The sequence below is a fragment of the Stenella coeruleoalba genome (assembly GCF_951394435.1).
Source record: "Stenella coeruleoalba genome assembly, chromosome: 19".
NCBI classification, from domain to species: Eukaryota; Metazoa; Chordata; class Mammalia; order Artiodactyla; family Delphinidae; genus Stenella; species Stenella coeruleoalba.
In genome coordinates, this window is record NC_137165.1 from 55,609,691 (window position 1) to 55,637,244 (window position 27,554).

General features: G+C 57.3%; 1 protein-coding gene across 1 annotated transcript in view; it reads left to right on the forward strand.

The window, feature by feature from the left end:
- The window catches only part of SDK2 (sidekick cell adhesion molecule 2), a 263,746-nt gene extending 241,684 nt beyond the window's left edge, over window positions 1-22,062 (forward strand). The window contains exons 39-45 of the mRNA XM_079904193.1: window positions 1,088-1,249; window positions 3,868-3,993; window positions 8,018-8,182; window positions 9,468-9,608; window positions 9,878-10,016; window positions 12,342-12,468; window positions 21,420-22,062. Of these exons, the coding sequence (XP_079760319.1) occupies window positions 1,088-1,249; window positions 3,868-3,993; window positions 8,018-8,182; window positions 9,468-9,608; window positions 9,878-10,016; window positions 12,342-12,468; window positions 21,420-21,773 (1,214 nt within the window). The 3' untranslated portion in view covers window positions 21,774-22,062. The remainder of the gene's footprint in view (window positions 1-1,087; window positions 1,250-3,867; window positions 3,994-8,017; window positions 8,183-9,467; window positions 9,609-9,877; window positions 10,017-12,341; window positions 12,469-21,419) is intronic.
- Window positions 22,063-27,554: the final 5,492 nt, after the last annotated feature.

Here is a 27,554-nt window from a genome sequence, read left to right on the forward strand (position 1 = left end):
CGAGGATGCAGCAACCCCTGCTTCTCTGTAGGGAAAACCGAGGCCCAGGCCAGTGAAGGGTTTGCTCAGAAAAGTCGAGGGGCCAGGTACCCAGGGCTGCTGTTCCGGGTCCCAGGGCGCATCACCACGTGACCCCACGGGTACATCGCTCCTTCAGGAAGCCCCTCGAGATCGCCCACTTTTCTGTCCATCAGGACTTCATTCATTCAATACACTGGGCCCCAACCCCGAGCCAGATGCTCTGTTATTTTATTTAATCTCGTAACACCTGGCCTAAGATGCCACTGATACCCTCAGTCAGTAGAATAAAGCGAAGCCAGGGTAGGAGACACGCTCAGAGACCCCCTAGGCAGCTCTGGGGTCTGAGCCCAGCCTGCTGGCCACAAAGCCTGTCTCCTGGGGGTGGCCGGCTGCTTGGTGTGCATGAGAGAGGAAACCCGGTCCTGGGGAGGCTGGCGGTCGGGAGGATTTTGACTTGGGACTCACGGCACGCAAACTCTCACCTCCTGGAAGCCATCCAGCCTCCCGTCTAGTTGCCGAGATTTGGAGTGCTGTAGGGCCCTCACTGTTGCCCTGAAGAGCCTGGCGGGCTCAGTTGGTGGAGGGCCGGGCGTGGGCTCCTGGCTCTTGCTGGTACAGGAGGAAGGAGGTTGTCCTGGGCTCTAGGGGCAGCTGCACCAGTGTCCCCTCCAGCTCTGGACAGTGGTGTCTTTACAGAAGCACTCGCCGGAAGATGATCCTTGAGGTTTGAATTCTATGGGATGGAACGTGGGGGACCAAAAACAGGGGGTGAAATATGTGTGGCGTACAGTGGTTAAGTTAAGCGAGATGGTGAGTTGTTTTTTCCCTCCAGATGCTGAAGGACCCTCTGGGTTTTCAGTCAACAGACAGGCAGGCAGGCAGGCAGGCAGTACCTATATATTCTTGAGAACAGCCCGCGGGCTGTGTTCTGAGAGCAGTCTGCAAAACACTCTGTGTGGCCAAGGGTGCTTGTCCCAGCCTGACTCCAAGGGGGTGCAGCCCCTGGCCAGCTCCTCCCCCATGGCCTCCCCCGGCCCTACATGCGGTGTGTCCCCCTCCCCCCCAGGAGTCAGTAAGATCGTGACGGTGGATGTGAAGGGCAGCAGCCCTCTGTGGCTGAAGGTGAAGGACCTGGCGGAGGGGATGACCTACAGGTTCCGTATCAGAGCCAAGACCTTCACCTACGGGCCCGAGATCGAAGCCAACGTCACCACGGGCCCCGGAGAAGGTAGGGGAGCCTTGGGCGGACGCGGGGGCTGCTGTCTCCATACACGGTGTTCAGCCCCCCAAGTTGGAAGGGGGTGCCCAGAGCCGTGCTGGAGCCTGGGGGTGCAGAGTTGAGCAAGACGGGGTCTCTGGTGGAGCACGTGGGCCCCTGGGGTTGTAGGGGGTGGGCCTGGGGGGAGGAATGGGGGGGAGGAGGGGGGTATGTAAAGGGGGAGATTCCAGAAGACTCCATGGGGGTGAAGTCATCCATTCAGATGGCTGCATGGGAATACAGACCGGCATCTGCAGAATTCTGCTGTGGTGGAGCAGGATGGGAAGGGGTGGGTGTCCAGGTGTGAGGGAAGGCTGGCCGGCTGTGGAGTGTTTCTCAAGGTGCCACTGATGTCAGATCCCCCGGGGTTCCTGTGATAAGTCCAGATTTCTGGGTCCCAGGAAGTTCAGCATCTCTGTGCAGCCACCCTGGGAATGTGCATTTGAACGAGAGCTGAGGTAGCTCTTTGCTACCCACTGTGAGAACCCACGCTCTGGGGTTCTTCAGGCTTGGGAAGATGACACTGGGCAGGGCCAGGGGGCACCTGCTGGCTGCATCCTTCCTAGACAGAGGGGCAGGGTTGGGGGCAGGGCAAGAAAGGAGCCAGGCAGTTACAGGCCAGGCCCTGTGCACTGGGCCTGGGGGGAGGGGAGGGGAGGGAAGGGAGTACCGGGGACCAGGGAGGAAAGAGTGGCTTGGTTTGGGTTTTGCGATGCCTCTTGGGGTCATTGTCAGGCTGGGGGAATTCTGGGCAACTTGAGGTTGAGGCTTAGTTCCCTAGCGTCTCTGTCACCTGTGCAGTGTGTCCCAAACATAGAATCCACCTCCCAGCCACTCTGAACTTCCCCCTCGGAGAAAGTACACAGCCCACCCCAGACTCCCCCGAAATCCCTCCTCCCCGTCTTCCCCGCCCATCAGCCGGAGTGGAGGAGGCCCCATCTCAGCCCGGGGCTGGGAGAACCGGGGCTGGGAGAGCCGCTGCCCCCCTGCCGGGAGAGCTGGGCCTGCAGAGGCTGCCTCACCGGCCTGGCGGGTTTGCCCAGGGGCTAGTTCAAGGCGGCCCCCCTTCACTTCCTCTTCCTGGGCACTTTGTATTCCCTGCCCCTTGTTCTGCAGAAAAGCCCTCTGGCCCCTGGGCTCTGTTGGAACAAAGCCTGCAGGGCTGCAGGGTGAAGACTGCCAGGGAGCTGCCCCCTGCCCCGCCTCTGCCCTCCCCCTGCCCCCAGCCTCCCCCCATCCCCCCAGCACCTCTCACCTGAGCCAGCTTGGCTTCCTTGGGAGACAAAAGCAGGAAGCTAGCCGGCAGGAACAAGAAGGACAGAGCGGTGTCTTGGGGACAGGAGAGGGCCGCCTGGAGGACAGGGGGTTCTAACCGGAGGCTTGAAGTGGGGCGGGGTGGGGGGGGGTTGGATCCAGAGGGGGGCGGTACAGAGCTGGGGGGAGGGGCCTCTGAGAAAGCACTGAGCTGCGCCCACCCGGCGGAGGAGGGGTCAGCAAGGGCAGATTGCAGCTGGGTGTCCTTCTCCCTCCAGGCTGGGCAATGCTGGAAATGCTGGAAGCTTCTAGTCCAGGAGGAGATGACAGCTCCTCTCAGCCCCGAGGGCTGTCCTGTGCGGAATGAGAACTCAGGGTCCCAAGGGCCCCTGCCCCGCCCTTCACATCTCCCTCGGGCTGTGTCCCACGCCCTCCATCCCTCAGCCGCCTTTGCCCTGTGCTGTGGGCAGGATGCTCGTTAGGGGAGGAAGGGGGACAGGAAGGAAGGCAGTGAGGCCCTTTGAGGTCACGGGCGGTGCTGGATGCGGGCTGGGCAATGGGCCGCCACGCTCTGGTAGTGAGTCTCTGGCCTGCTGTCCGGCTGCAAGCCTTCACAGGCCTGGAGGATCTTCAGTCTGAAGCTGGGCTCTCAGCTCCTTTCCCCGCAGGCGTCCACAGGGGCCACCGGGCCAGCCAGTCACCCACCCCCTCACTCCCTGGCTCACTCCCTTGTCCCATAAGCACCTAGGAAGCACCTACTGTGTGCCAGGCCCTGGGGGTACAGGGCTCCAGATGTCGTGGGGAACAGCAGACAGGGGCCCTGGGGGCAGTGGGAGCCAGTGCTGCAGGGCACCCCAGGGAAGAAGGGGTACAGGACTCTTAGCAGATAGCACGGGCTCACTCCCCTCACTATGGAGGCGAACGTCTGTCTCCTGCTCTGGCCCCTGGGGCCAGTAGCCCGCGTGGCCGACTTAACAGAGCCAGCAGCGGGGCCGGGTTCTTCTTCCTGTTGGACGCAAAGCTTCCAGATCCTCCTGCAGCCCTGGCCTCCGCTCTGGCCTAGCCTTAAAGCAAATGCAGCTGGGAACCTTTCTGGCATCGTCACATATGCCTCTCCTGGAGTGCAGGGGCTCTGGGTGGCCTGGCAGAGAATAAGTCACACCCGGTAGGCCTGGGCAGGAGGCACTCCCTGGGCCTCGGCACGCGCAGGTTCCTGGAGCCCCTGGCCGAGGTTGGTGTTGACGTCCAGCACCTCCTGCTGGAGCTCAGGAAGACAGGCTGGGCGCCTGTTCTGGCTCCCATGCCTCCTCTCACCCACTGTGTGCCGTTCACAGGTGCCCCCGGGCCGCCCGGAGTGCCCATCATCGTGCGGTACAGCTCGGCCATTGCCATCCACTGGTCCAGCGGAGACCCCGGCAAAGGCCCCATCACCCGCTACGTCATAGAAGCCAGACCTTCAGGTACGTCCCGCCCGGGCCGAGCCCCCTTGCCCTCGGGAACAGAGCGCCTCCACTTGGGGCACTGATGTCGTGAGAAGGGGCTTGTGCTCCCCCAGGTGAAGCTAGAGGCGGCCCTGTGACGAGTGGGAAATGGGACTTGCATCCTTAGTTAAGGGAAACCCAGGAGGCCCCGGAGGACAGCTATAATCACCAGGTGAGGACCGACTCATGTAAGGGTCATCCAAGAAGCCAGAGAACAGGGCTTCGCTGGTGGCGCAGTGGTTGAGAGTCCACCTGCCGATGCAGGGGACGCGGGTTCGTGCCCCGGTTCGGGAAGATCCCACATGCCGCGGAGCGGCTGGGCCCATGAGCCATGGCCGCTGAGCCTGCGCGTCCGGAGCCTGTGCTCCGCAACGGGAGAGGCCGCAACAGTGAGAGGCCTGCATACCGCAAAAAAAAAAAAAAGAAGAAGCTGGAGAACAAAGATTTGGGCTCCCATCTGCTAAACACCCATGTCCTCCACACGACCCCGCTGACGAGTGCCCCACAAGGAGGCTGGCTGTCCCCCGGAGCCCCAGCTGCCTCTTTGAGGCCCGTCGCCGCTATCATGGCTGTCACTGCAGTTCCTATAATGTCTCAGTCTCTCCTCTCAAGCCTGAAATCGAATCACAAGAACTTCCAAAGCCATCAGGAGATGAGCGGTTGATAAGTCGCTGCAGGGGGCTGTCCGCCGAGCTCCTGTTTCACAGTCGAGGTGACACCTGCTCCTGCTTTTCCGGCTCCCCTTACCCCCAGGAGCTCCCCTTACCCCCAGGAGCTCCCGGCCGCGGCCAGCTCCCTCCGTTGCTAGGTTTCTGAGTTAATCAGAGATGCCAGAGTCGGCTCAGGCTGGAGGCTTGTTCTCCGTATTCCGTGGATCTGTGATTAGGTAATTGAAGTTGAGAAACAAACAAAAAGACTGTGTTGCTCCAGCACGAATAGCAAATACTAATCGGAGCGGGAAGCCAGCATCTCAGTAGCTAATACTCTAACGGGGTGCTGACACATCCCAGCGACGTGCTTAGTGCCGCGGGGTGGCTGAGCGCTGAACGTCTCAATAGCAAATAGTTCATTCCAGCGGTTCCAGGAAGGCGCTACCACCCTGCCATTGCCTTAATCTTGGACTAATAACTGCAGTCACAGATAGCTATTACATCCAGCAGCTCAGATCCAACGTGTAGCCGGAAGATACGCGCAGCCTTGGCGCCCTCCCCTCTCCAGATGGTCCCTCCCTGGCCCTCCAGGGCCAGCTGCTGACTTGGCTGGGAGACCTCCGCGTGCTTCTCTCAACCAGGGCCTGTGCCTGTTTCTCCCATCCAAGTTGGCCTGCCGGGGCGCCAGGCTCTGGAATGTTGGTGCTGGACTTCAGCCCTGTGGATTTTCCAGCGTTCCCTGGGAGGCCCGGCAGGGGACCTGGTGTTCCAGGTTTGGGGGCCGCGACTCGGCGCACACACTTGGGGTCAAGGACTGAGTGTCTGAGGAAGGATCCAGCCAGGACCCCCTGAAGGGCGGGGATTCGGGGTGGTACCCGAGAGCTGGTGACGGGAACACGAGAGGAATGCTGTGCTTCTCCCCCCGGCTGTACATCCTCTTCGGGATGGAATCACTCACGTCCTTGGCTCTGCCGGCATCGCCTGTGCTCCCTCCTGGGCAGAATCAACTAAACACGAGAAGCCAGACGCTGCAGACCAGGGAGGGATTCTTTCGGGCCAACTCCCAGGGCTGTAGGCCAGAGACACAGCATGACGCTCCCTCAGCTTCCGGCCTGGCCCCGTCGCCCCGGCTCCACCCTTTGCTCCTGTGTGGGGAGGAACAAGGGGGGGTCAGACAGCAGGCCGGAGCCCCCAGCTTCTGGGAGGCAGCAGGGTCCTGGCCAAGCCCACCTGGACACAGTCATGATGGTCAGCGCCGTCCTGGGCACAGGGAGGGCGTTCAGCGCTGGGACGAATCAGGCATCTCAAGGCTGAAGCACCAGCGCTGCCACCGTGACCTCGGGAGGATGAGCTCAGCTGTCTCCACGCCTTGGTTTCCGCATCTGTAACATGGGTACAAGTGTTCTTCCTTCTCACCGTTGCTGCCAGTAAAGCCCTTGGAACCAGGATGCTTGATAAGGAGCGAGTGTCGCTGTTTGATCATCATCATTGGTATCGTCACCGTGCCTGTCATCAAGGGTGAATGAGAGAATTCAAAGTCACAGGAGGAAAATGGATTTGCACCCCAATACTTGTATTTCGGGGCCTGCAGTACTGAAATCGGGGCCTGTGTTTCATGATGCTATGGAAAGGCCAGGGAAGAAAGGTTTGCACTCACTGATTCAAAAACACTTCAAGTATGCCTGTGCTGGGTGCTGGGCTACAAAGACAGATTAGGCACGATCCCTGCCCTGGAGGACTTTCACAGCCTAGCAGGAGGAAGAGAGACAGTCAACAAAAAGATGTGGTGTGTATGAGGCAGGCCCCGAAAAACAAAGCATTAAGAGGGAAGGTGAGGACCCTGGAGTCTTCTAAGGAGAGCGGAACGCAGACGCAGACGGGCCGCCTTTCAAGCAGAGGGACCCAGGCAGGAAGGTGGCCTCCACAGGTGCCACCACACTCCTGGTCCAACATGCAGAAATGATGATGGAGTTACGGCCACTCCACCGGGATTCCTGACTTGGGTGGATCTGTAAAAACTAGTGTGGGGAAGGAAGCAAACAAAATCCATCCACCCCGGGGAATGGCCGAGCTGGGAGCAGCCTGGGGGCCAGAAAGACAGCTCTTAGGCCAAGGAGTTGAGAAGCAGACAAGGAAGGACAGTGAAGCCGGTGGAGCGGAGGACGTGCTGTGGGAGCTGGTCCAGGCCAGCGGCAGCTGCTCAGGATGAAGACCTGGGCACTCAGCCCACCAAGGCCCTTCTGAGACCCCTGGGCCCCTGGTCCATGTGAAAACGGGTCCCGTCCAGGGCCCAAGTGGCTTGACACTTCAGTTGCTGAGTCAGCCCTGCACTCACGCAGGCAGGACTCCCCCTCTTCCCCAAGCCAGGCCAGCCCCATGGGCCCCACACAGAGCATCTGCGGACGATGCCACTGGGCCCTGGAGGATGCTGCTGGCCTCTTCTCTTGCGTGGGCAGCACGCTCATTCCTTTTGAAGCAGGTGGAAATGAATGATGGCCCAAGAGGACAAGGCCCAGAGAGCCACAGACAAAGGGGGACAGGCCTGAAGGTTAAGTCAGGAGCTCAAAGGATGGGGGTGTAGGGGGAGAGCGGACGGAGTCCCCTCCAGCTCTCACTGGTCCCTCATTCTCCTCAGATCTCCGCTCCCAAACGGAGCCCCATCACATCCAGGCAACTCGACCAGAACCTCACAGGCAACCCCCGTCCCTCCTACAGCGACTGTTAGAAAGTCCTGTTCTTTCTGTCTGATGCCACTACTGTGGGTGTTTGGAATAGGAAGGGGGATCAGAAAAATAGGGGCCTGGTTAAGTAAAGGAAGGCCTACCCCCACGATAGCACATTAGGCAGCCTCTTAAAAGCATCCGACCAGCGTGCTTTACTGACAGGGAAGCGGATCTGCAGATGTCTTCTGCACAAAGTGCTGGAATGGTGAGGCGCCTTCTCTGCATGGCGATATTGGGTTGGGTGTTAAAGGAGTTTCTGCCTATTATACATTTTTTTATTATACATTTTTTAATGTTTTACGGACATTTTAATTAAAAAGAGGGTGTTCCCTGGTGGTCCAGTGGTTAGGACTCAGTGCTCTCACTGCCGGGGCCTGGATTCGATCCCTGGTCAGGGAGCTAAGATCCCACAAGCTGTGCAGTGCAGCCTAAACAGATAGAGAGAGAGAGAGAAAGAAAGAATAAAAAGTCAGATACTTTTTTAAAAATGTCTCCTGAGGACCTGCTAGGTGCCGTGCACCGGAGATTCAGTGTCGAAGGGGCAGACCCAAAAGGCCCCGGCATCAGAGCACCAGTTAGGGTCGGGCAGGGCCCCTCCTCACGGGCCCCTCCCTCTCTGTGTCCCTGCAGACGAGGGGCTCTGGGACATCCTCATCAAAGACATCCCCAAGGAGGTGACGTCCTACACGTTCAGCATGGACATCCTCAAGCCAGGCGTGAGCTATGACTTCCGGGTCATCGCTGTCAACGACTACGGCTTCGGCACCCCCAGCAGCCCCTCCCAGTCTGTGCCAGGTACTGTGGCCTGCGGGTGAGGGGTGAGGGGTGAGGGCGCCCCACTGAAGAGCCTTGTGGTGGAATCTGGGGCAGGGATGAAGGAGGAGAGGTAGCAGCCCCAGAAGACTGGGGTGGGGACCGCTTCAGTTCTCTAAAGCAGAGAGCCCTGGGCCAGGGCCTGAGTCAGCCTTCGACTCTGGAAGGAGCTAGGGGCCAGGGGTCTTTTGGGTTCCTTTTCAAGGACTCCAGAAGCCCTGGGCAGGGGGCCCAGTGGGCTTGAGGATGAATCAGCGGAACCAAGATGAGAGTCTCCCTGAGCTTGTCACCCAGGAGATTCAAGGGCACCAGGCCATAAACTGCGTGTTTCCATGGAAACCTCCCCCCAAAACAGAGCCAGCAGCCTGTGAAGCGCAGGCCTGAGCAAGCAGCTCCCCGATGGGGCAGGACTCCGTCCCTCCCCTGCCTCCTTGCCTTTCTCTTCCCACTGTCTCCGAGCTCACAGAGGATGCCAGTGTCGAAACCCATGACCCCAAATCTAACCACTAGCCACTTTTAATACCGAGGCCTCTTCCCTCGAGGCAGGAATATAACTCAAAATGTCTACTCACCAGGCAAGTTTCACCCTTGCCCTGATAGAAACAAATCATGGGAAGTAAGCACTTCAAGATGAAACAGAAGAGCCAGCCCCCGTCAGGCAGCAGCATGGATGAGTACCGGCCGGGTGCAGGGAGCACAGTACTGGGGGCTTTGGAAGAAGGGGAGTCTCCCTGGAGGAGGCTTTCTGAAGACCCACTTGTATCCACCCTCCCAGCTCCCCCTGCCTTCTGCTACCAGAAAAAGATTTCTGTCACAACTGAACCTTGGGAGAAGCTCTCCCAGGCCCATCACAGACCAGGCAATCGCCTTTCCAACCACATTGGTGTCTGTCTGTCAAGGTAGCCCCTGGGCCACGGGTGGCAAGGAAAAATAAGAAAGGAAAGATAGCAAGCACGCTGCAAGTCCTCCCTCCTGTGTCTTTAGCAGACATCACTAATCAATCCCAGCGCTCTTTCCTAGGGAGTCTAGAACCGACCTCAGAACTTTTCTCAAAACAGCCCTCCAGGCAGCTCTTTACTGATTGCTCAGAGCTGGCCCTTGAGATGAAACCGTCCCTACCCACCTTAGGTGATGCCTCGTGCAGAGGGCACAGACCCAACTACCCGTGAAGTGTGAGGGCAGGTGGTAGGGTCCCAGCTGGAGCAGGAGGTTGGGAGGCAGGACGGAGCCGAGCGGTCCTGGCCCTGACCCCCGCCCCATGCTCCAGCCCAGAAAGCCAACCCCTTCTACGAGGAGTGGTGGTTCTTGGTGGTCATCGCACTCGTTGGCCTCATCTTCATCCTGCTCCTGGTCTTCGTGCTCATCATCCGGGGCCAGAGCAAGAAGTACGCCAAGAAGACAGACTCGGGTGAGCCGGCCCCGAGCCCTGCCGGCTGGACGGGGACTCTCACGCGGCCCCCTCCCTTTTGGCAAGGGCGGGGTCTTCCCTCTCCTGGAAACGCACTTGCTCTGATGGGGCGAGGGGCGGCGGCAGCCTAGGGTTCCTACCTGAAATCTCCATCTCTTATTATAACAAGAGAAGGGGGGCAGCCCAGCCATGGGGGCGGCGGGAAGGCCACCTGGTCTGAAGGGATGGAGTGAGCGATGGATGTCAATCCCCACCCTCTCCCTTCCCAGGGACCAATCCCAAGTCTGGTGCCCTGGGCCATGGGGAGATGATGAGCTTGGACGAAAGCAGTTTTCCTGCCCTAGAACTCAACAACCGGCGGCTCTCAGTCAAGAACTCCTTCTGCCGAAAGAACGGCCTGTATACCAGGTAGCGGGGCTGTCTGCGTGGGGGACCGGGGGATGGAGGCTTGGGGGCCAGCTGTGCCCAGGGACTGGGGGACTCCTGGGAGGGCCACAGAGCAGGCAGGGCCCTGTCCTGGAGCGGCATCCACTGGGAATGGTCACGAGGAAGACAGAGCCGGGCCCAGGCAGCTCCACAGGGGCTGGGGAGAAGGTCACAAGGAGGTGGGTACAGAGAGTTTGTGCCATACACAGCGAAATACAAATCACTTGCACCATTCTGCAAACCACCGGCTGCTGTGTGGGGCCAGTGCTTCTGGTACAGGCCTGAAGCCGCGATGGTTGCTGGCCCTAAAGGCGAGATGCGCCCAGCGAAGGTGGGCCAGGCAGGAGTCCCCCCGTGACTGCTTATACCTTAACTTGTCCTCCTTCCGGAAAGAGAGGGCCATCGCAGTGTGGACGCCCTCTCCCCCGGGTACCTACTCATACCTGCTGTAGTTGTAGACAGTTTTCTCCCACCGGCCCCCCAAGTCCACAGGCTCAGCGTCATCCTCAAGGGGCAGCATCTTGAGAGCAGCCAACCAGGGAAGGTCTAGGCTGTCCAACTCCTGTCTCCTCCTGACACCTCTCCAGCCCCAGGCCCCTCCTAGCCCCACTCGCTGCGGCGGGCCGGGCTGCCTGTGTCCAAGGGCAGGGGCAGCTGCTTTGGCTCGTGGGAGCCTCACCTGATTGACCCGGCAGTGTCAGGCTCCCAGGAGCGCGGGAGCATTGGGGCTGCGGCCCAGGGGCTCCTCTCCCCAGCCTCAGCCCTGTTCACATTCCCGGCTCCTTGGAGGTGCCCGCAGGAGTGGGGGATTTGCTTCTCCCAGGCACCGCTCACAAAGCTTCCCTCTGTCTGGTCCTGGAAGGAAGAGCGACGTGTGTCTTCAGCGGGAGGACAGCGGGAGGGGTGTGCAGGCCGGCCAGCGCCCCCCTCTTATCCGCTGCCAAAGCCAGCTTTCCAAAGAAAGAGCCGTTTGAGGCCGCAGTGGCCAGCCAGGCTCTGGGGCCCTGCCACGTGGAAAAAGAGGACGTTTCACCCACGGCCTGGCCTCGCCTGCCTCTCACACCCCCGGTGTCCACACACTGCGGCCCCTACCCCGCTGTGTATACACGGAAGTCCGTGGCCCCCAAACCAGCCCCAGGCGCCGGGGGCCCGACCCAATCACAGTGACACATCGGCGCCCACTCAGCCTGCATGTCGCCAAGACTGTCTTAGCCTGGCGCCCCATTTTCTCCCTCCTGCCACTGTCCTGCTTTGCCAGTCTTGTCTGCGTGAAGCTGCTGCCCGTTCTGCCATCTGACTCTTAAGTAGTTTAAGGACGCAGCTTTGTTGATTGGAATAAAATGCATGCAGATACAGTACAAGAGGTTGGAGGTAGCAGGGGGCGTTGCTTGTGACACAGTCCCAGGCCACCAGATTGTTCTCGGAGTGGCATTTCGGTAGCAAACCGCCTCCAGCCCGGGCGGGACAGCTGGGGTTCAGGGCCTCAGGGCCATAAACGCTTGCTGGAGCAGGGTAGGCAGATCGTGGGGGCATCAGGCCCTGGGCAGGGCCCCCTTGTACCCCACCCTGAGAAGACACAAATAGGGCAGAGTCATGGGGGACCCCAGCCACCTGCCCAGGGCCCCGGGAGCCTGCCAGCCGGCCTCCCCTGCCCCCATCCTGTCCGCCACCCTCTCATGCACCCCACGACAGGCAGAGTGCCCGAGGCGCCCTGTCCTGGCTGTTTGTTCAGATGACTCAGAGCCAAGCCCCTGGGAAACGCACACCTTTCTCTAGGGCTGATTTTTCAAGGTAGGGTGTGACTTAGCCTATCTCTGGTCTCTGAGCAGATGTGGAGGGAGGGAGGCCGTGAGTCTCCTTTATTCCCTAATCCTCTGTGTTAACTCTCAGAAGCTCACTTTGTGAGTTTAGGAGTCACACGGGGAGTTTGTCTGCAGGGCAGGTGTCCAGACCTCACCTGAGATTCCGATTCAGGAGGCCTCAGTGGCGCCCAGAATTGCTTGCAACATTCACTGCCAAGCGCTCCCAGTGCTGGGGCCTTAGAGTCAAGGTTCTCCTTCCCCGAGCCCCCCATTTCCCTGAGCTGGTTCGGGAGGCTTGTCCTAGGCCTTCAAGACCTGGGGCGTCCCCAGCCAGGCAGGGCCTCCAGCCCAAGGCCCAGGCCTGCCGGACGAGCAGACCCAGGAAGGAGGAACACAGGACGGAGGGGTCTGAGGGCCTCCAGCCTCCCCTGTGCCTTCCGGGCTGGACGAGGCTGCTGTGAGGGAGGCCGGGTTGCAGCTCTGACCCCCCGCTCCCGCTCTCTAGATCTCCTCCTCGGCCCAGCCCGGGCAGCCTCCACTACTCCGACGAGGACGTCACCAAGTACAACGACCTCATCCCAGCCGAGAGCAGCAGCCTGACCGAGAAGCCCTCGGAAATCTCTGACTCTCAGGTGAGGAGGGCCAGGTGCCCCGGAGAGGGAGGTGAAGCAGCCTACCCCGGAGTGTGAACCTGCCCATCACTTCCTTCCCTCCTTTCCTTTACGGGCAGGAAAAACCAAGGGGTCCCAGAAAACTATCCGGAAGGTGTGTGTAGGCCAGCTGCCACCTCCCAAGCTCTGCTCGGAGTTTGCACCCTGGGCTAGTGGGGTCCCTGGAACCCCCAAGAGCATGGCCCTCTGGATTTGCAGGGGTCACCCCACGTGCTCCGTCCCTCAGTAGCTCTGGGCTGCAAAGGAGCATGAAGACGAGGAGAGCGAGGTTGGCACAGCAGCCCTGCTTTGCCAGAGCCCGGAGAACCACTGAACTTAGCTATTCGGGGTCAGAATGAGCCCCAGAAATGGGGGACTGTGTGCTCTGGACCCCCCAAGGATGGAAAGCAGTGTAGACCGTTAAAGCGTTAAGCTTTGGAGGTTCAGACCTGAGCTGGATCCTGGCTCTGCTGCCTAGGAGCCATGGGCGTCATGGGTGTGCTAAGTAACGTCTTGGACCCTCAGTTTCTCTGTCTGTAGAATGGGCTCATGGGGTTGTGGGGAGGAGTTGCTGAGATTACATTCCATAAATGCCAGCTCTTAATATTGAAAAGGGGATGGTGCCTTCGGGAGATCCAGAGCTTTGGAGGGGCTGCCGTTAGGTGGCCACGCGGGGACACTGCCCCAGACTTTAGGGACAGCGGATTGAGTGCATTCCAGCAAAGTGATGTGACAGCCTCTCACCCCAGCCCTCTCGGCCTTGGCCAAGCCTGGCGGTTGCCGAGGAAGGGGCAGCAAAAGGCTACTGTGTCCCACGCCCTGGACCTTTCTGCCCGGTCCTGGGAGAGGATGAGAAGGGAGAGGTGCCGGCAGGGAGCGGGGCTGCTGGCCGGGCGGGATGTGCCGGCAAAGCCTGGGATCCAGTCGCGGCCCCGTGAACCGGGGGCCTCTTGCTCACTGCTGTTTTGTTCAGCCGGGGTTACTGCTGGGCTTGGCAGAGCCGGGGAGGCTGGAGCTGACACCCCAGCTCAGAGCTGGCAGGGACCGAGACCCCAGCTTAGCCTGGTTACACGGGGACTCACATGATTCAGGTTACGGCATCCTGTTATGCGTGTTTAACTCTTTGCAACCGCGTCCGAACTGGGGGCTTCTCCCCAAAGACGGTGATGGGCATTTGGCTTGTAGGTACCCAAGGTAAACTTCAAAACGATAAAGGGATCCCCTGTGCCCGTGGGGTGGTAACAAAGGGCTGCTCGAGGCCCACCCCTGTCTGTGGAGAAAGCGGCGTGGTGCCTGGTGGAAGGGTTGCTCTGCTCAGCCCCCCTTGCCCTTCTGCAGAGGGCATTATTATCCACCCTCGTCAGCTGAGCCCCGACCTTTCAGAGAGTAAGCCACCTGAGTGCAGACGATACCGCCCGATGTCTCCGGAGCTTTCTGTGGCCATCCCTGCAAGAGTCTGGAGGACCTTCACATGGGATACAGAGCTGGTCCCTGAGACCATGCCAGGGTCCCCCAGCCTTGAAGAGGTTGCTGGGAGAAGCATTCCCATCCCAGGAGCACCCTGCTTCAGCAGTTTCCCCAGGGCGGCAGAGTACCCGGAATCCTCCATGTAGCTATTGGTCTTCTTTGTTCAGAACAAGCCCATCGCTTGAACACTGTTTCCATAGCATCCTGGAACGAACCACCCCTTCGGGGAGCGCATACCCTAGAGAAGGGAGGCTTCCTGGTTCCAGAATGCCCAAACCGAGACCATAGCCCAGGCCTGGAGTTCCACCTGCAGCGTTTGGGATGGTTCTGGATCTGATTTGGGGCTGGGCTGAGTTGAGTTGGGTCCATGTACTCTGAAAGCTAAGCTGCATAAGAGCAGGGACTCGTGACAGTTCTGATCACTGCTGTGTCCCCAGAGTCCTGCACGGCACTGGCATGTGGGCTCCCTGGGCGTATCTGTTGAGAGCATGAGAGGGTCACTGGGGAAGGTAGTCAGGTTGAACAGACTCAAAACCGTATATGGTTAGCGGGTTACAGAAACAAAGATTCGTGGAATAACCAGCATCAGATCTCAGACATTCATAGAGGCTCTTCAAAGTTAACGCTGATGACAGAAGCCAGCCACCCCTCACCCCGCCCGCTGGGTCACGCTCAGCATCCCAAGTGCCTCGCCACGGTGTATCTTCACACCGACACTCCAAGGCAGACCTTGGTGTCATCTTTTTTGTACAGATGGGGAAGCTGAGGCTGGGAGAGCTTAAGTGAGTCGGCTCAGGTCCAAAAGTGCAAACCCAGGCTTCCAGATTGTAGAGCCAGATGCTACACACAGGCCTTAGGATGTCAGAACCCAGATCAGCCCCTCGGTCCTACCCCTGTCCTGAAGCCGGTGACGTTGCCCTCGTGGCAGACCTTTCTGGAAAGACCTTCAGAACTAGCTGATGAAACAGTCTTGAGGATAAGCAACTGGATTTTCTAAAAAATAAATGAGCTCCAGCCTGTCTTTAAAAGATAAAGACAGGGCTTCCCTGGTGGCGCAGTGGTTGAGAGTCCGCCTGCCGATGCAGGGGACACGGGTCGTGCCCCGGTCCGGGAAGATCCCACATGCCGCGGAGCGGCTGGGCCTGCACGTCCGGAGCCTGTGCTCCGCAACGGGAGAGGCCACAACAGTGAGAGGCCCACGTACCGCAAAAAAAAAAAAAAAGAAAAACGATAAAGACAGACACTCAGAGGAACGTGCTACAGGCACTAAAATTTTCCCCAAGAAAGACACCCTGCAGCTTGGGACAATGGGTCACCGCAGTGATTCTCCAGCCGCTTCTGAGGCTGCTCTGAAGGGGGACAATCGTTTGAAAATCTGCAGCACTTAGTTGTGGTTGCTGTGTGACCCTGGACTTGAATCCCAGCCCACCCTTTACGGACCCTGGGGTGGGGGTGGGGGAGGTCCTTCAAGTCCTCACCCACACAGCACAGTAGGACCGTCTATCCAAGGGGCGGTTACGGGAGTACGTTAGGTGAGATGCCGTCGGGCCTGTGCAGTGCCAGGTTCAGCACAGGGGCCCTAGAAAAGGCAACCAGGATCACGTCGGTTATTTGTTCTAGAATTGTTCTTGAAAACCAGGCAGTTGGCTTTAGGGTCACGGCAGGTCGTACAGGATCCAGGAGGCTACTGTCAGAGCATTAGCGTCCTCTGACATGAAAGTGAAAGGGCCCGGGAGGACCCTGAGAGGTTCAGCCATCAGTCACCCGTGTGCCCCCAGCCCCAGGGCACTGGTACGTTGTGCGTCATTAAATGGTGACAATTCCCTGGCGGTCCAGTGGTTAGGACTCAGCCCTTTCACTGCTGGGGCCCTGGTTCAGTCCCTGGTCAGGGAACTAAGATCCCACAAGCCGTGTGGTGTGACCCAAAAAAACAAAACAAAAAGTTGAATTGCTTCCATTACCTGTTGGTAAAGAGCCCCCTCCCTGAGCCCCTAAGTGTCACCGGGGGGACCCCAAAAGCATGCTTGGTGATTCTGCAGCTGCAGGTGGGGTCATGCTTGGTTCAGCCAGGGCCACTCCTCTGTGCCTCTGGGTCAGATCGAAGTTCCCGCCTAAGCAGCTCAGGAGGCCTGGGTGTCAGCATTTGCCCGGGGCTGTGAGGGCCGCTGCAGCCGGTGCAGGGGGCAAGCAGACCGTGACTTCTCAGCACTCACCGTGAGGGCCAGGAGGTGATGGAGACGCAGTCCTGCCTCCCAGGGGCTCCCTGTGGGCTGGAGGGGACATACTGGGGACAGAGCAGCTGGCCTCGCTCTGATGCTCCTGGGGCTGATCGCGCGCCCCGCACCTCCCCGAGAAGCAGCTGGACCGCACATCAGTGTCTGGAACGTGCGGCATCCACCGTCACGACTTTCAGCTCGGGGCTCACGGTGGACGCACCGTTAGCCCTGCCCGTGTCGGCTTCTGCAAGGGCACATCCCTAAGGGCTGCAGCCACACAGCCAGCCCCTCAGGCCAGCTGTCTTTGCGAAGTCCCCAACCCCCACCCCACCCCGGGTCCCCGGAGAGTAAATTTTGCCTGTGCCGCCTGGCTGGTATTCTAAGTCAGACCACCCAAAAGTCAGTCTCCAAAACTGGAGGAAATTTGCCCAGCCATTTTCCTGTGATATGGTAATAAACACAAAGTCGAGGTTTCTTATAAACAAACACACATGATACAACATGGGAAAGGCCATAACAGGGCTGTGGGTGGAGGCAGAGGAGGACGGGGCTGGCTCCCTTCAGGCGGCGTGGGGTGGGCTGGCGGCTGCGTCTCAAGGGGTACAGGAGAAGGGGGTCCAGGCAGGGGGACCCACAAAGGCTGAGGCTGGTCTGAGGGAACTTCTAAAAAGAAAGTATGGCCACTGTCCTACTTCATTTCAAAGTCAGAGCCCACACTGGGTAGAAAAATCACAGCGCACAAGTAAATCTCAGTGGGAAAGGAACTCCAAGCCCGTGGCAAGTCTCTTCTAATCGATACTCGGTTCTTTGTGATGTCTGGGCAGCCCCTTTAAGCTCATTATAATGAAACTGAACCTATGAGAAAAAGGAAGTCTATAGGCCGTATTAGATTGTATACACTGGTTATTGAGCACCCCTTCAGAAGAGTGAACATTTTCGAAGGCCTTACTAGGAGCCAGGAATGGCTCTAAGGATTGTTCGAGAATGGTACCACTTAACCCATGAGCCCTCTGGGAGGCCTGGTGGTGTTAGTGGCCACACACAGGTTGGGCTCTGCGTGACACCCGGCAGGGGTAAGGAGCCCAGAGCCCCGGAGAAAAATGTGCCTCAAGGAGGCATCTCCCACCCCCACCCCACCTCTAACCCCCGGGAGGCAGCAGCCCCTGCAGGAGGGGCCTCGTGAGAGCATCCAAGGTGACAGACTCCCATCTAGGCTTCAGCCTAGACTCCGCGCAGGGAGCCCCTGGACCACGGGCGGGGGAGGGGCTCCAGCTCCCAGTCTCCCAAGGAGCTGCACAGGGTGACCTGTCATCTGGGGCAACGCGTTCCTGCCGGAATTCTTGAGATTCAACAAGATAAGGGCACCCTGCCCGCCCTGGGCTCTCAACACCGGTCCCCAAGCCCAGGACGGCACCCGCCCGCCCTGTCGCCTGCTGAGTCTGATACAACAGTCCCTCCTTCTAGAAAGGAACAGAAAAGCTAAAGGCTTCCCATGGCTCCCTCTCTTTTGTCTCCGTCCTTGCTCCGGGGTCCTCCCTCCCGCTGGTCCCCATGCGGCTCGCTCCCATCGCCAGGCCTGCTGTCTGCACTCCCTCCTCCCCAGACCTTGGTGATTGCTGATGGAGTGGCTTTGAGCTGCTGTTAAGAGGCCGGGGAGCTGAAGCAGTCACCTGATTGCTGGCAGCCTGGAGGGACTGCCCGTGAAAGGCCCTCTTTGTGCTGGGCCGGTGACTGGGAAGCTGCATTCAATTACCGAGGGCCGGGCGAGAGTTGAAAGCCGGAATGGGAGCCCCTGGTCCCCTCTCGCTTTCTTTCTTCTCTTCTCACCCCACCCCCATCCAGAAAAGAAACAGATGTTCTGGGAGGTGGAGGCGGAGAGGAGGACGGTGCAGAGACCCCATCCTTTGGCACTGGAGAGCTGGGGGAGGGGCAGACCAGACTGTAGCCCACACCCCTCCCCCAGCGCAGCCTCCCAGCTCCTCCTCTGGCTTTCCCATCCCCATCGGGACTGCTGCCCCACAGAGCGTCTGGTGCACAGTAGGTGCCCGACAGAGGGTAGGAGACGATTTGGGTGAATGGGCTTTGGTCTGGGCCCCCGGGAGGGCCAAGGAGGCCCATTCCCTACCTACTAGTCATCCTTGAGGGTTGGGGTTTTGCGGGGAAGCAGGAACCATACATTCTTTTCTTTTCCCAGCTGAGCACTGAGTCAGCCTCCCCCATCCCGTGGCCCCTTCTGATCCCTTCTCTGGGGGCTTCGAGGCCCCATCTCTCCCAGACACCCCCTCACTCTCTCCCTAATAATACCTTTCCACTATTCTCTCATCCATTAGCTCACTTCATCCTGTGAACTGCGGGATCTACCCATTTTACAGACAAGGATACTGAGGCTGAGAGAGGTTAAGTGATGGGTCCAAGCTTACCTACCTGGGAAGAGTCAGGACTTCACTGTGCCCCCGCCCCCTCTCACCCCGGAGACTCATTCACTCTGGGCCCACGGTGATTTGGGGGTTTCTCCTCAAGACTGGGGCCTGGGGCTGGCCAAAGTTCTAGAACCGCTAGCAATGATTCCGGCCAGTTGGTAGGTGCCCTCCCAGAGAGACCTAACCTGTAGGGAAAACTGTGGGGCACCCCTCTCGCCCCCCATACTCTCAGACCCTCACTGCTCCTGGACCGGAGGGACCCCAGCCTCGTCCTCCACAGCTCGCTCAGACTTTTCCTGCCCCTGGGCCAGCCTCACCACAGCCCCAGGCATCAGGTGCCCACCCCTCCGCCCCTCCCCTGGGCTCCTGGCATATGGAGCCCTCCAGTCTGCACAGCCCCTTTGTTCCCTCCTGGGCCGGCAGCTGGGCCGTAGGCAAAGAAAGGGCTTGTATTGTGCCACTCTGCGTCACGGGAAGAAGGGTGAGGGACTTTCCATTGTCTTGGGCAACTGGCTCTGCCTGCCAAGACGATCGTGTCCTGGGGGTGTCTGCTGGGGGCAGTGGGGACTGTGGAAGGGTGGGGGTGGGGGGAGGAGGGGAGGGGCCAGGGGACATAAATTAGCGGATCAACCAGGGAGCAGTTAATCCCCCCGGGAGGGTAGAGGGGCTCTCCTTCCTGTCTCGTGACCTCCAGGCAGGAGTATGGGAGTTCAGAGCATGCGTGGGCTTTGGAAAATCAGGCAGATCTGCGTTCAAGTCCAACTCATCATTTCCTTGGGCAAAACCCTCACCCTCTCATCAGCGCTCGAGTAGGGTAGTAGCTACGGCACAGAGGTGTGAAATTTAAATACGAGAATGCAAGTCAGCGTTTCCAGAGTTAGTATCATTTTAGTTCTTTGCATTGTACCTATTTCTCTTGAAGGTTTACATGCCATAAAGAACTTTGAGTTCCTGAAAACAAGCGCACATTACCTTTCCCACAGCTCAGACCTTCTGGGCAAGGTCAACTCCCCATTCTCTTTACCTGTGAAGCAAAACACAGGTGATCGTCCCAGACTCGTTTGTATTGGGCTCACTGGGCTGCAGGGGGTTTTTTCAACGTATATTTTACTTGATAAAATTAACCTACTGCCTCCAAGCTTGTATTCTCTGGGCAGAGACGAGGCAACCCGAGCGCGGTCTTCTGAACCATATTCATTGAGAGTGTACTCTTCACTAAAATCAGTGCATGTCTTCCAGAGAGTTCTCAGGGCCTTCCCATCTGTTGTCTTACTAGTTCTCAAAACATCTCTGGGATGGGGGAAGGGGTGCGTGGTATTTTTAGCTCCGCAGTTGGGAGCCGAACTGCCACTTTCCAACGCAGACCGACTCCTTTGCTGGTTTCCCCAAAAGGCAGATAGAGCACGTGCCAAGGACACCAGAATATCACCGCGTTGAGGACAATTTAATTTTTTTTCTGTTTCTCCCCGAAAGCCTCAGGGTGGTCATCGTGTGAAAATTCTGAACTCCGTTGATCTTTTTCTCTTGCTTCTTTTATAACCGAGTGTTGCTTTTATTTTGGACCACACACGGGTGAGCATCACCCTTTGTTCAGTGCCAGGAGCCCCTAAAGGTCTTCTGATCTGGTCCCGGCTTTGGCCCCAGTCACAGTAAGTCAGAGGCTGGGTCTGCATTAGAACTCAGTATATCACGCGTGAACCTCTGTTTTAAAATGTAGGTTTGTTATTATTCGGGTGTGATGAGGCCAGCAGATCAGGAGATGACCACCAATGAAAAGATAGTTATTCACAGTTCCCAAGAAGAGGGGACACACCAGGCCAGGTGGGACCACACAGGGAGACACCCGGTTTGGTCAGGAGCCGGAGGAAAACGGGAAGACGCGGGCAGGAGCCTTTATCGTGGTTCCCACAGGAAAGGCATGGCAGGGCAAGCAGGCTTAGGCTAGTTTGAATAAATTCAGGGGGCCCTAGCGGGTAGGGGCTGCCCCTGGTTGTCTGGTACCTGCCCCTGGGGTGATTAGGGACAGGGAATGATGGGTCCGAGTCGGTGTGTAAGAGCCCATTAGAGGAGGTGGTATCGGCGTGGACTCTGGGTATGAAAGGCTGCTCACTCTCTCCGGGAACTGGCTAGTTCTTGGGGGGGGCAGTCGTCCCAGGGTCAGCAAAGGCCCCAGATATCAAAGCATCAGAAATCCAGAAAGTGAAAAGACATGATGAATTCAACGTCGAAAAGCAAACATTATACTAAATGAAAGAAGCGAGACACAAAAGCCACCTGTGGTGTGATTCCGTTTTGATGCGATATCCAGACGGGATCAGTCCACGGAGACGGAAAGTGGACTGGTGTCTGCCAGGGGTGGGGGTCGGGGGAGGCTGGGGGGAAGGACAGAGGAGCGACTGCTTCGTGGGCACAAGGTTTGCCCCCGGGGTGGTGATGAAGATGTTGTGGAATGAAAAGACGTGATGGTCGCACAACACTGCGAACGTACCGAATGCCAGTGAACCGTACGCTTGACAGTGGTTAACCTCATGTTATGTGAATTTCACTTCGATGTTTCGTAAGAGGTTAGCACTCAGGTCTTCTGCCATGGAGGGTCCTCAGGCTCTGGGCCAGCCCTGAGGTAGAGGCTTCATACACATCACGAGCTCTGAAGGTGCGTAAGAAGGCGGGCGTTATACCCCCTTGGCAGAGAGGGGGCTGAGACGCCCACAGTTCGGGGCTCGGAAGCGGCCGAGCAGAGATTCAGGTCAGAGTGTTCCGTGCCTGTCAGCCCTGATCTTGCTGACCTGTCCCCGGGGCCCACTGACACCCCGATTCTCTGCCCTCCCAGGGAAGCGACAGCGAGTACGAGGTCGACCCGAGCCCCCAGAAGGCCCACTCTTTTGTCAACCACTACATCAGTGACCCCACCTATTACAACTCGTGGAGGCGGCAGCAGAAGGGGATCTCGCGGGCCCAGGCCTACAGCTACACGGAGAGCGACCCGGGCGAGCCAGACCCCACCGCCCTGTCCAACGGCAGCAGCGCCCAGCAGGGCAGCCTCTTTCGGCCCAAGGCCAGTCGGACCCCAACACCCCAAAACCCCCCGAACCCCCCAAGTCAGCAGAGCACCCTCTACCGTCCCCCCAGCAGCCTCGCCCCTGGCTCCCGGGCTCCTATAGCAGGATTTTCATCATTTGTTTGATGTCATCCTCGTTGTCGGAAGAGGAAAAAGAAAGAAAACACAGCACCAAACTCCCCTTCCGCCCCTCCTCGCACCGCCTGCCAGAAAAGAGAAACACCAAGAAACCAAGTCAACTTTTCACCTCCTGAGTTTATTTTTCCAGAGATTCCAGGGCCAGCAAAGCCGGTGTTGAGAAGGATGGAGAAAAACCACGGGAGGACGTGTGTGGCTTCGAGACTGTGGGGTTTGCTGCTCCTTCGGGGGGCTGAGCAGAGTAGGGGGGCTGGCTGCGGTGGACACGAGTGGGTTGGGCCCCTGGAGAGAGAGGGAGGGAGGGAGGGAGGGAGGGAGGGAAGGCAAAGCCTGGAGGGCTGTAAGGCGGGCGTGGCTGGCGGTGGTGAAGAAACTTCTGGACGTCCAGCCGGCTGCTCCCTTCCGGCATGTGCTGGAGCCCTGGGCCTGCTGCTGCCTAGTGCTGCGCCGGGATGGGCATCCCTGGGGGCAAAGCTCCCCTCCCCCCTGCACCCACACTCCCACCCCACCCTGTGCAGCCCTGCTTCTCACCCTCCACTACCCCCTCCCTGTTCAATGTCCCCACCAAGCATTTGGTTTATTTAGAAAAACGAACCCAGCTGAAGGATGAGAATTTGCCTAGCTAGCTCCTTTGCTCCTAACAGACTTCTCTGTTGTGAACCCAAGGAAGAGGGCCCCTGGGGGTTGGGGAGAGGTCCCCCTGCCACTTAACCCAGCCATCCCTTTCCTTGAATTCACTTTCCTGAGCACAGACTAAGAGAGATGAACTTGGGGAACAGAGATGGGGGCACTGGCCCGGCATCACTGGGATAACTGGGCATAAGGTAGAATTCGGAACCGGAAGGAGGAAGCTTGGACTTTTCCTTTTCTTCCAATTCAGGTACCACCTGACCCCCTTCTTAAAGGGAGAGGGAAAAGGGAATTACAGAGACAAGGAAAGTCAGCTTCTGTGGGGCTGAGGGGCTAAACGGGGGTGAGGCATCGCCGTGGCAGACACGCCCCTCTCCCTGGAGAGACACCTTCACGCACACGCACATGCACACACACACACACCCATGCACTGGCAAGGAAAAGGGTCCAGAGATCCTCTCCAAGGGAAATCCCTTTGGGTCCTCCTAGCCAGCAGGACGCTCATTTTCAGATCTGTGTCTCTCGTTCTCAACCCATAGCCCTCTAAGACCCCCGCGTCCTAAGTCCAGGGTCCCAGAGGGGCGGGCCAAGTCTCCGGTCCCGAGGCTGGATCTCCCAGCACCCGATTTACAAGTCAAAGACCATCCCAACCCCCATTAATGTCTTCCAGACTCTGGCTCAGCTTGCCAGAGCTCCGAGCGAGGAGGGGCCCCATCCAAACTGAACACAAGCTTACACGATGCACAGCCAGGCTGGCCGAGGAGCAGGTCAGATGGGACCAAGGGGCAATTAGAGCTGTTGGGAGACAGAGCTTTAAAAAGCTCCTTCTGGCGGCCTGCATCTTCCCATCAACTCAGACCTTCCGGATGCAGGAGTTTAAGGGGGAGCCTTTCCAACTAGTGCCCTGGGTGCCCACCGGCCCTGCAAAGCAGCCCATCCCCCGGGGTCGGGGACAGGCCCCTGCCTCTGGAAGAGAGGATGGCCCGGCTGGGGCACATTTAGTGCATCTTGGAGCCCCTTAGTGGCGCAGGGCTCCCTGGAGGCGCCAAGTGTGGGCACTGCTGCCCTGCCTGGGAGGAGGTGATGCCCCATTTTGAGGGGTAAGGAGAACAATGGAGGATTTGGGAAACAAGCCAAGGAAGGAGTGGGCCTATACCCCTCCCCACCGCCCCGAATCAGGTTCCTGGGGTGGCAGCAGGGCCAGGGGCCTGAGGAGAGGGCACACCCAGCTCTGGGCTCCCAGGCACTGGGATCCCCCCGAAACGTGATGGGGAGAAGTTGGAAGATGGCTCCGTAGACGGGCTGACCCGGCTCCGAGGTCCAAACAGCAGCTTCTCCACTAAGGGGTTCTAGAAAGGGAAGCACAGTCTTTCCCCTGTAGGAGGACACAGGCCTGAGGTTCTGGCCCTGTACACATCTGGCGTCTCCCTAGGGGAACGTGCACAGCTGCGGGCCATGTGGTGGTGATGCTGCTTTGTCTTTCCTTATCTCTCTCTCTCCCCTCGCCCCCCCCCCCGCCCCCCCCGAGACAGTCTCATCCTTTCCTCTGTCTGCCGTGTGTTGAACCATTTAAAGCCCTTCCCGGTCCGGTGCTTGTTGCGTAGCCCAGGGAGGGATGTGGGAGGAGGAAACGGGGGTCAGTAGAAACGCTCTGTACGCCAAATTCCCTTTGCCTTCTGTGAATCACCTTGTGCATTAAGATGCCTGCCCTCCCCTCCCCACGTGCTCCTTCACACCCATGCTGACACACACACACACCTGGGCTCGTGCACACACACGCCGATATACACAGAATGCACAGCGTCCGTGTGTCCGCAGCCCCCTCGGAGGGCTGACGCCGTCTCCTGTGCGGGGCACAGGCAGCCTGAGTCACTCCCACACGTGGGGCGGGCTGGGTTCTGTTGTCTGAAAGGCCAGAGCTCTTAGAGGAGCTGGGAAGGCGGGCCGGGCAGAAGTGAAAGTCCCAGCCTCAGTCCATCCCCACCCACCTGAAATGGAGCCTCCACTGCCCCAGCCACATCTGGAAGCCCAGGTCCCCAGCTGTGGACCTCTGGATTTCTGAGAGGACATCTCTTTGCCCTTGTTTACATACCTGCTGGGGCAGCGGAGGCTCCCGCCCCCCACCCAGACGCCTGGCTGCTCTGGAAAGGTGCGTGGGCACTGCCCACGGGGCACAGGGAGTCTCCCTGACCTTTGGTTTCTTGGGCCAGTGATGCCAGGGCCCGTGTTTGTGTGACGCCACCTGAAGCGGGTTCACATCAGGACACTCGCTCGCTGGCTCCTTCGGCTTTGCCTCGCCGTGCCCTCGGGAAGTCTGGTGTTGCGCCCCGCAGCTCACACTTGGCACACCAGGGCTGCCTCTGCCCTCCTGGCCACACCCTCCTGTGTTCACATCAGCTCCACACCCAGACTGCCAAGGTGAACCAGAAAGCTGCTCCGGGTTCCAGAAGCACCTTCCTCCCAGGGCTCCAGGGAGTTTGCAAACACAGGCTGCCTCTCCTCCAATCACCCCACCTGGCACTGCCGTGATTCAGAGGAAACAGGGATGCTGCCGGCTGCCCCGCCCTGCGCACGCTGGCTGGAGGCCTTCTGTCTGTCCACACCTCCCTGGGCAGAGCTTTTAAAGGTGCCAGAGCCTCCCTAAAGCCCACTCTGGGCAGAGGCTCCCCTTACCTTCCCATGGTGCACATCTGAAGGTGCCCACACTTGGTGAGGGGCTGGAGGGGGAGGGGGGACCATCTGAACAGCAGCCGCCTGCCCCTGAGTGCCTCTGTGTGGTCCTGGGCAGCGGCAACCCTGACCACCACCTGAGCACAGGTGCCCTCTTGGGACCAACCCCCTTCTCTTTGTTTCTGTAAGAATAACCAAAAGCATTTAAATGTGTTACTTTCTTTTACGCATATAGACTCCAAAAACAAGAACCAACACAAATCTTTATTTTTTTGATTTAAAAGATACAATGAAAAATTATGGGGAGAGTATTCATTATGGCAGGTGTCTGTCTGTAAGAAAATATATATATATATGTCATATAGCTTGTTAGCAGGTTTATTTTTTGAATGAAAGGTAACAAAAAAATTGATTTGAAATATAGACCACGAGAAGTCCCATGTCCTGTCAAACTGGTCAGTATTTTATAAATAAACTTTTTTTTTTTTTTTTGGAGTCCTGAAGCGATGTTGATTATTCTTCTCCCTGGAGGATAAATGCGGATTCCCCGGCCCCACATTGCTGTCAAGTAATCTGGTCCCCAAACACCCCTTTTTAGCCTTTCTGTGGTGTTGCAGTGTCAAGGCTTCAAGTTTTTCTGCTGCCTTAATTCATAGGTGAGTGAACATTTGTGCCTTCAAGTGCAATGCACTCTTATTTATTTTACACTTTTAAGAGAAGAGCTTCTCAGATCACGCCCAATTAGAGGCACAATGGTAATGATTAATAATAATAGTAATAGCAATAGCTAACGCTCCTATGGCATTCACCCTGTGCCAGGCACTGTTCTAATCACTTTACACTGATTAACCCATGGCATGCTTGTGCCCACCCCTTAGGAGGGAAACTGGATCAGGGAGAATGTAAGTGGCTTGCCCCTGAGAATTAGAAAAGCCAGGGTTTGTTCTAAAGCAGTCTGGCTCTAGAGACAGATGCTGCCTCTCCTATGTGTGAAGGCAAGTTTCTTGCCCGTTTTCACTTTAATTTCGACAAAGCCAGCACCTCAGGCCCTAGTGACCTTGATGTAATAAGAACCACCCTGGCATTTGGTGGATCTAACATAGTTAATCCACCCAGATTTAGAATTAGGGCCGGAATCGCTGAATTTCTGAGTACACTGGCGTTAGAATAGACCACGCTTACCTCCCAATAGTTAAGTCAGATGGATTCCAATAACAGAGAGTGAAGGAAAACTCATTTTAATGGTACATGTAAAGGCATTCAGTTTTACACAGTACACTTATTTTATATAGTCTACATTGTTTAATGCATATTAGACATTTAGTCATACGGAGGCCATTCAACTAATCAAAACATAATTGAAGCAGGGAATTCAAAATACCTATTACGTAGGCACCTTCTCCACTTTGTTTTTACTTAAAACTCACCAATGTCAATTCATCCGCCGATCCGTTCATGTTTGGCACAGCATGTTTCCTTTTTTTTTTGAGAATGGGCTCAGTGTGCAGAGTTCTGGTCTTTCTTACACATCTATAGCATATCATCAGTGGACTCCAGTTTCTATCTCTTTAAAGCAAAAATATACAGAAATTTTGAAGTGCAGACTTGCGGTTTCTGGCATGTGAGGAGCTTGGAAGGTGCCAGCCCGTCCTAACAATGGGTGGGAAACGAAGCAAATGGAAAAATCAACACCTCTTCTTAGATCCATAGAGAAGAGAAGTCACAGGACCAACTGCTGCTCCTAAAATTAGGTGAATACAGAGAGTCTCCGCTTACCAGAGTAGAAATGATGGGTTTGATATAAGAGCAGAGATGTTATTACTCTTTCCCTAATATCTTACTGTACTTGTCCCTAATTCAGCACTCTTTTTATTTTTGCAACTTTGCTTTATCAAAGTAACTCCTTTTCCAAAGCATTCGATGTAATTTTCAAAGAAATAACTGTCCTCATTCTGCCCGCTTATCCTATCCACTTAGATCATATTTCATTAAATTACATAATTACTATAAAAAGCATGACTGGCATAAACAAGTTTGGGAACAGTGATGAGTGACTCTGTAAACATACAACTCAATTTGGTAGGAGCAGGAATGTGTGGGCATCAGAGAAAGCAGGACATAAGCCTTCGGTTTCCAGGGTAGGATGGGTTTCTCCATGCTTTGCAGAGAGAATCAATGAATATCGCTAATATTTGTTAAGTGGAGGTCAGATAAGAGACCTTCTGTATGTATTACAGTACAAACCCTGCACACTGTACTTTATGAGTAGTTTTCAAGGTGGTTAAGGGATTTTCCAGGGCAATTTTGACCACCCATAATCTTTACATTGTACACAGTGTGGAACCCAAGCCCCACATTAGCTGTGACCCCCCACAACTGATTTGAGGATGTTTGGTTAAAGGGTAGTAAGGGGAAGACATTCCAGAACTGGAGTCAGAAGTGTGGGTTTGGTTCTAGAACGGTCACTTG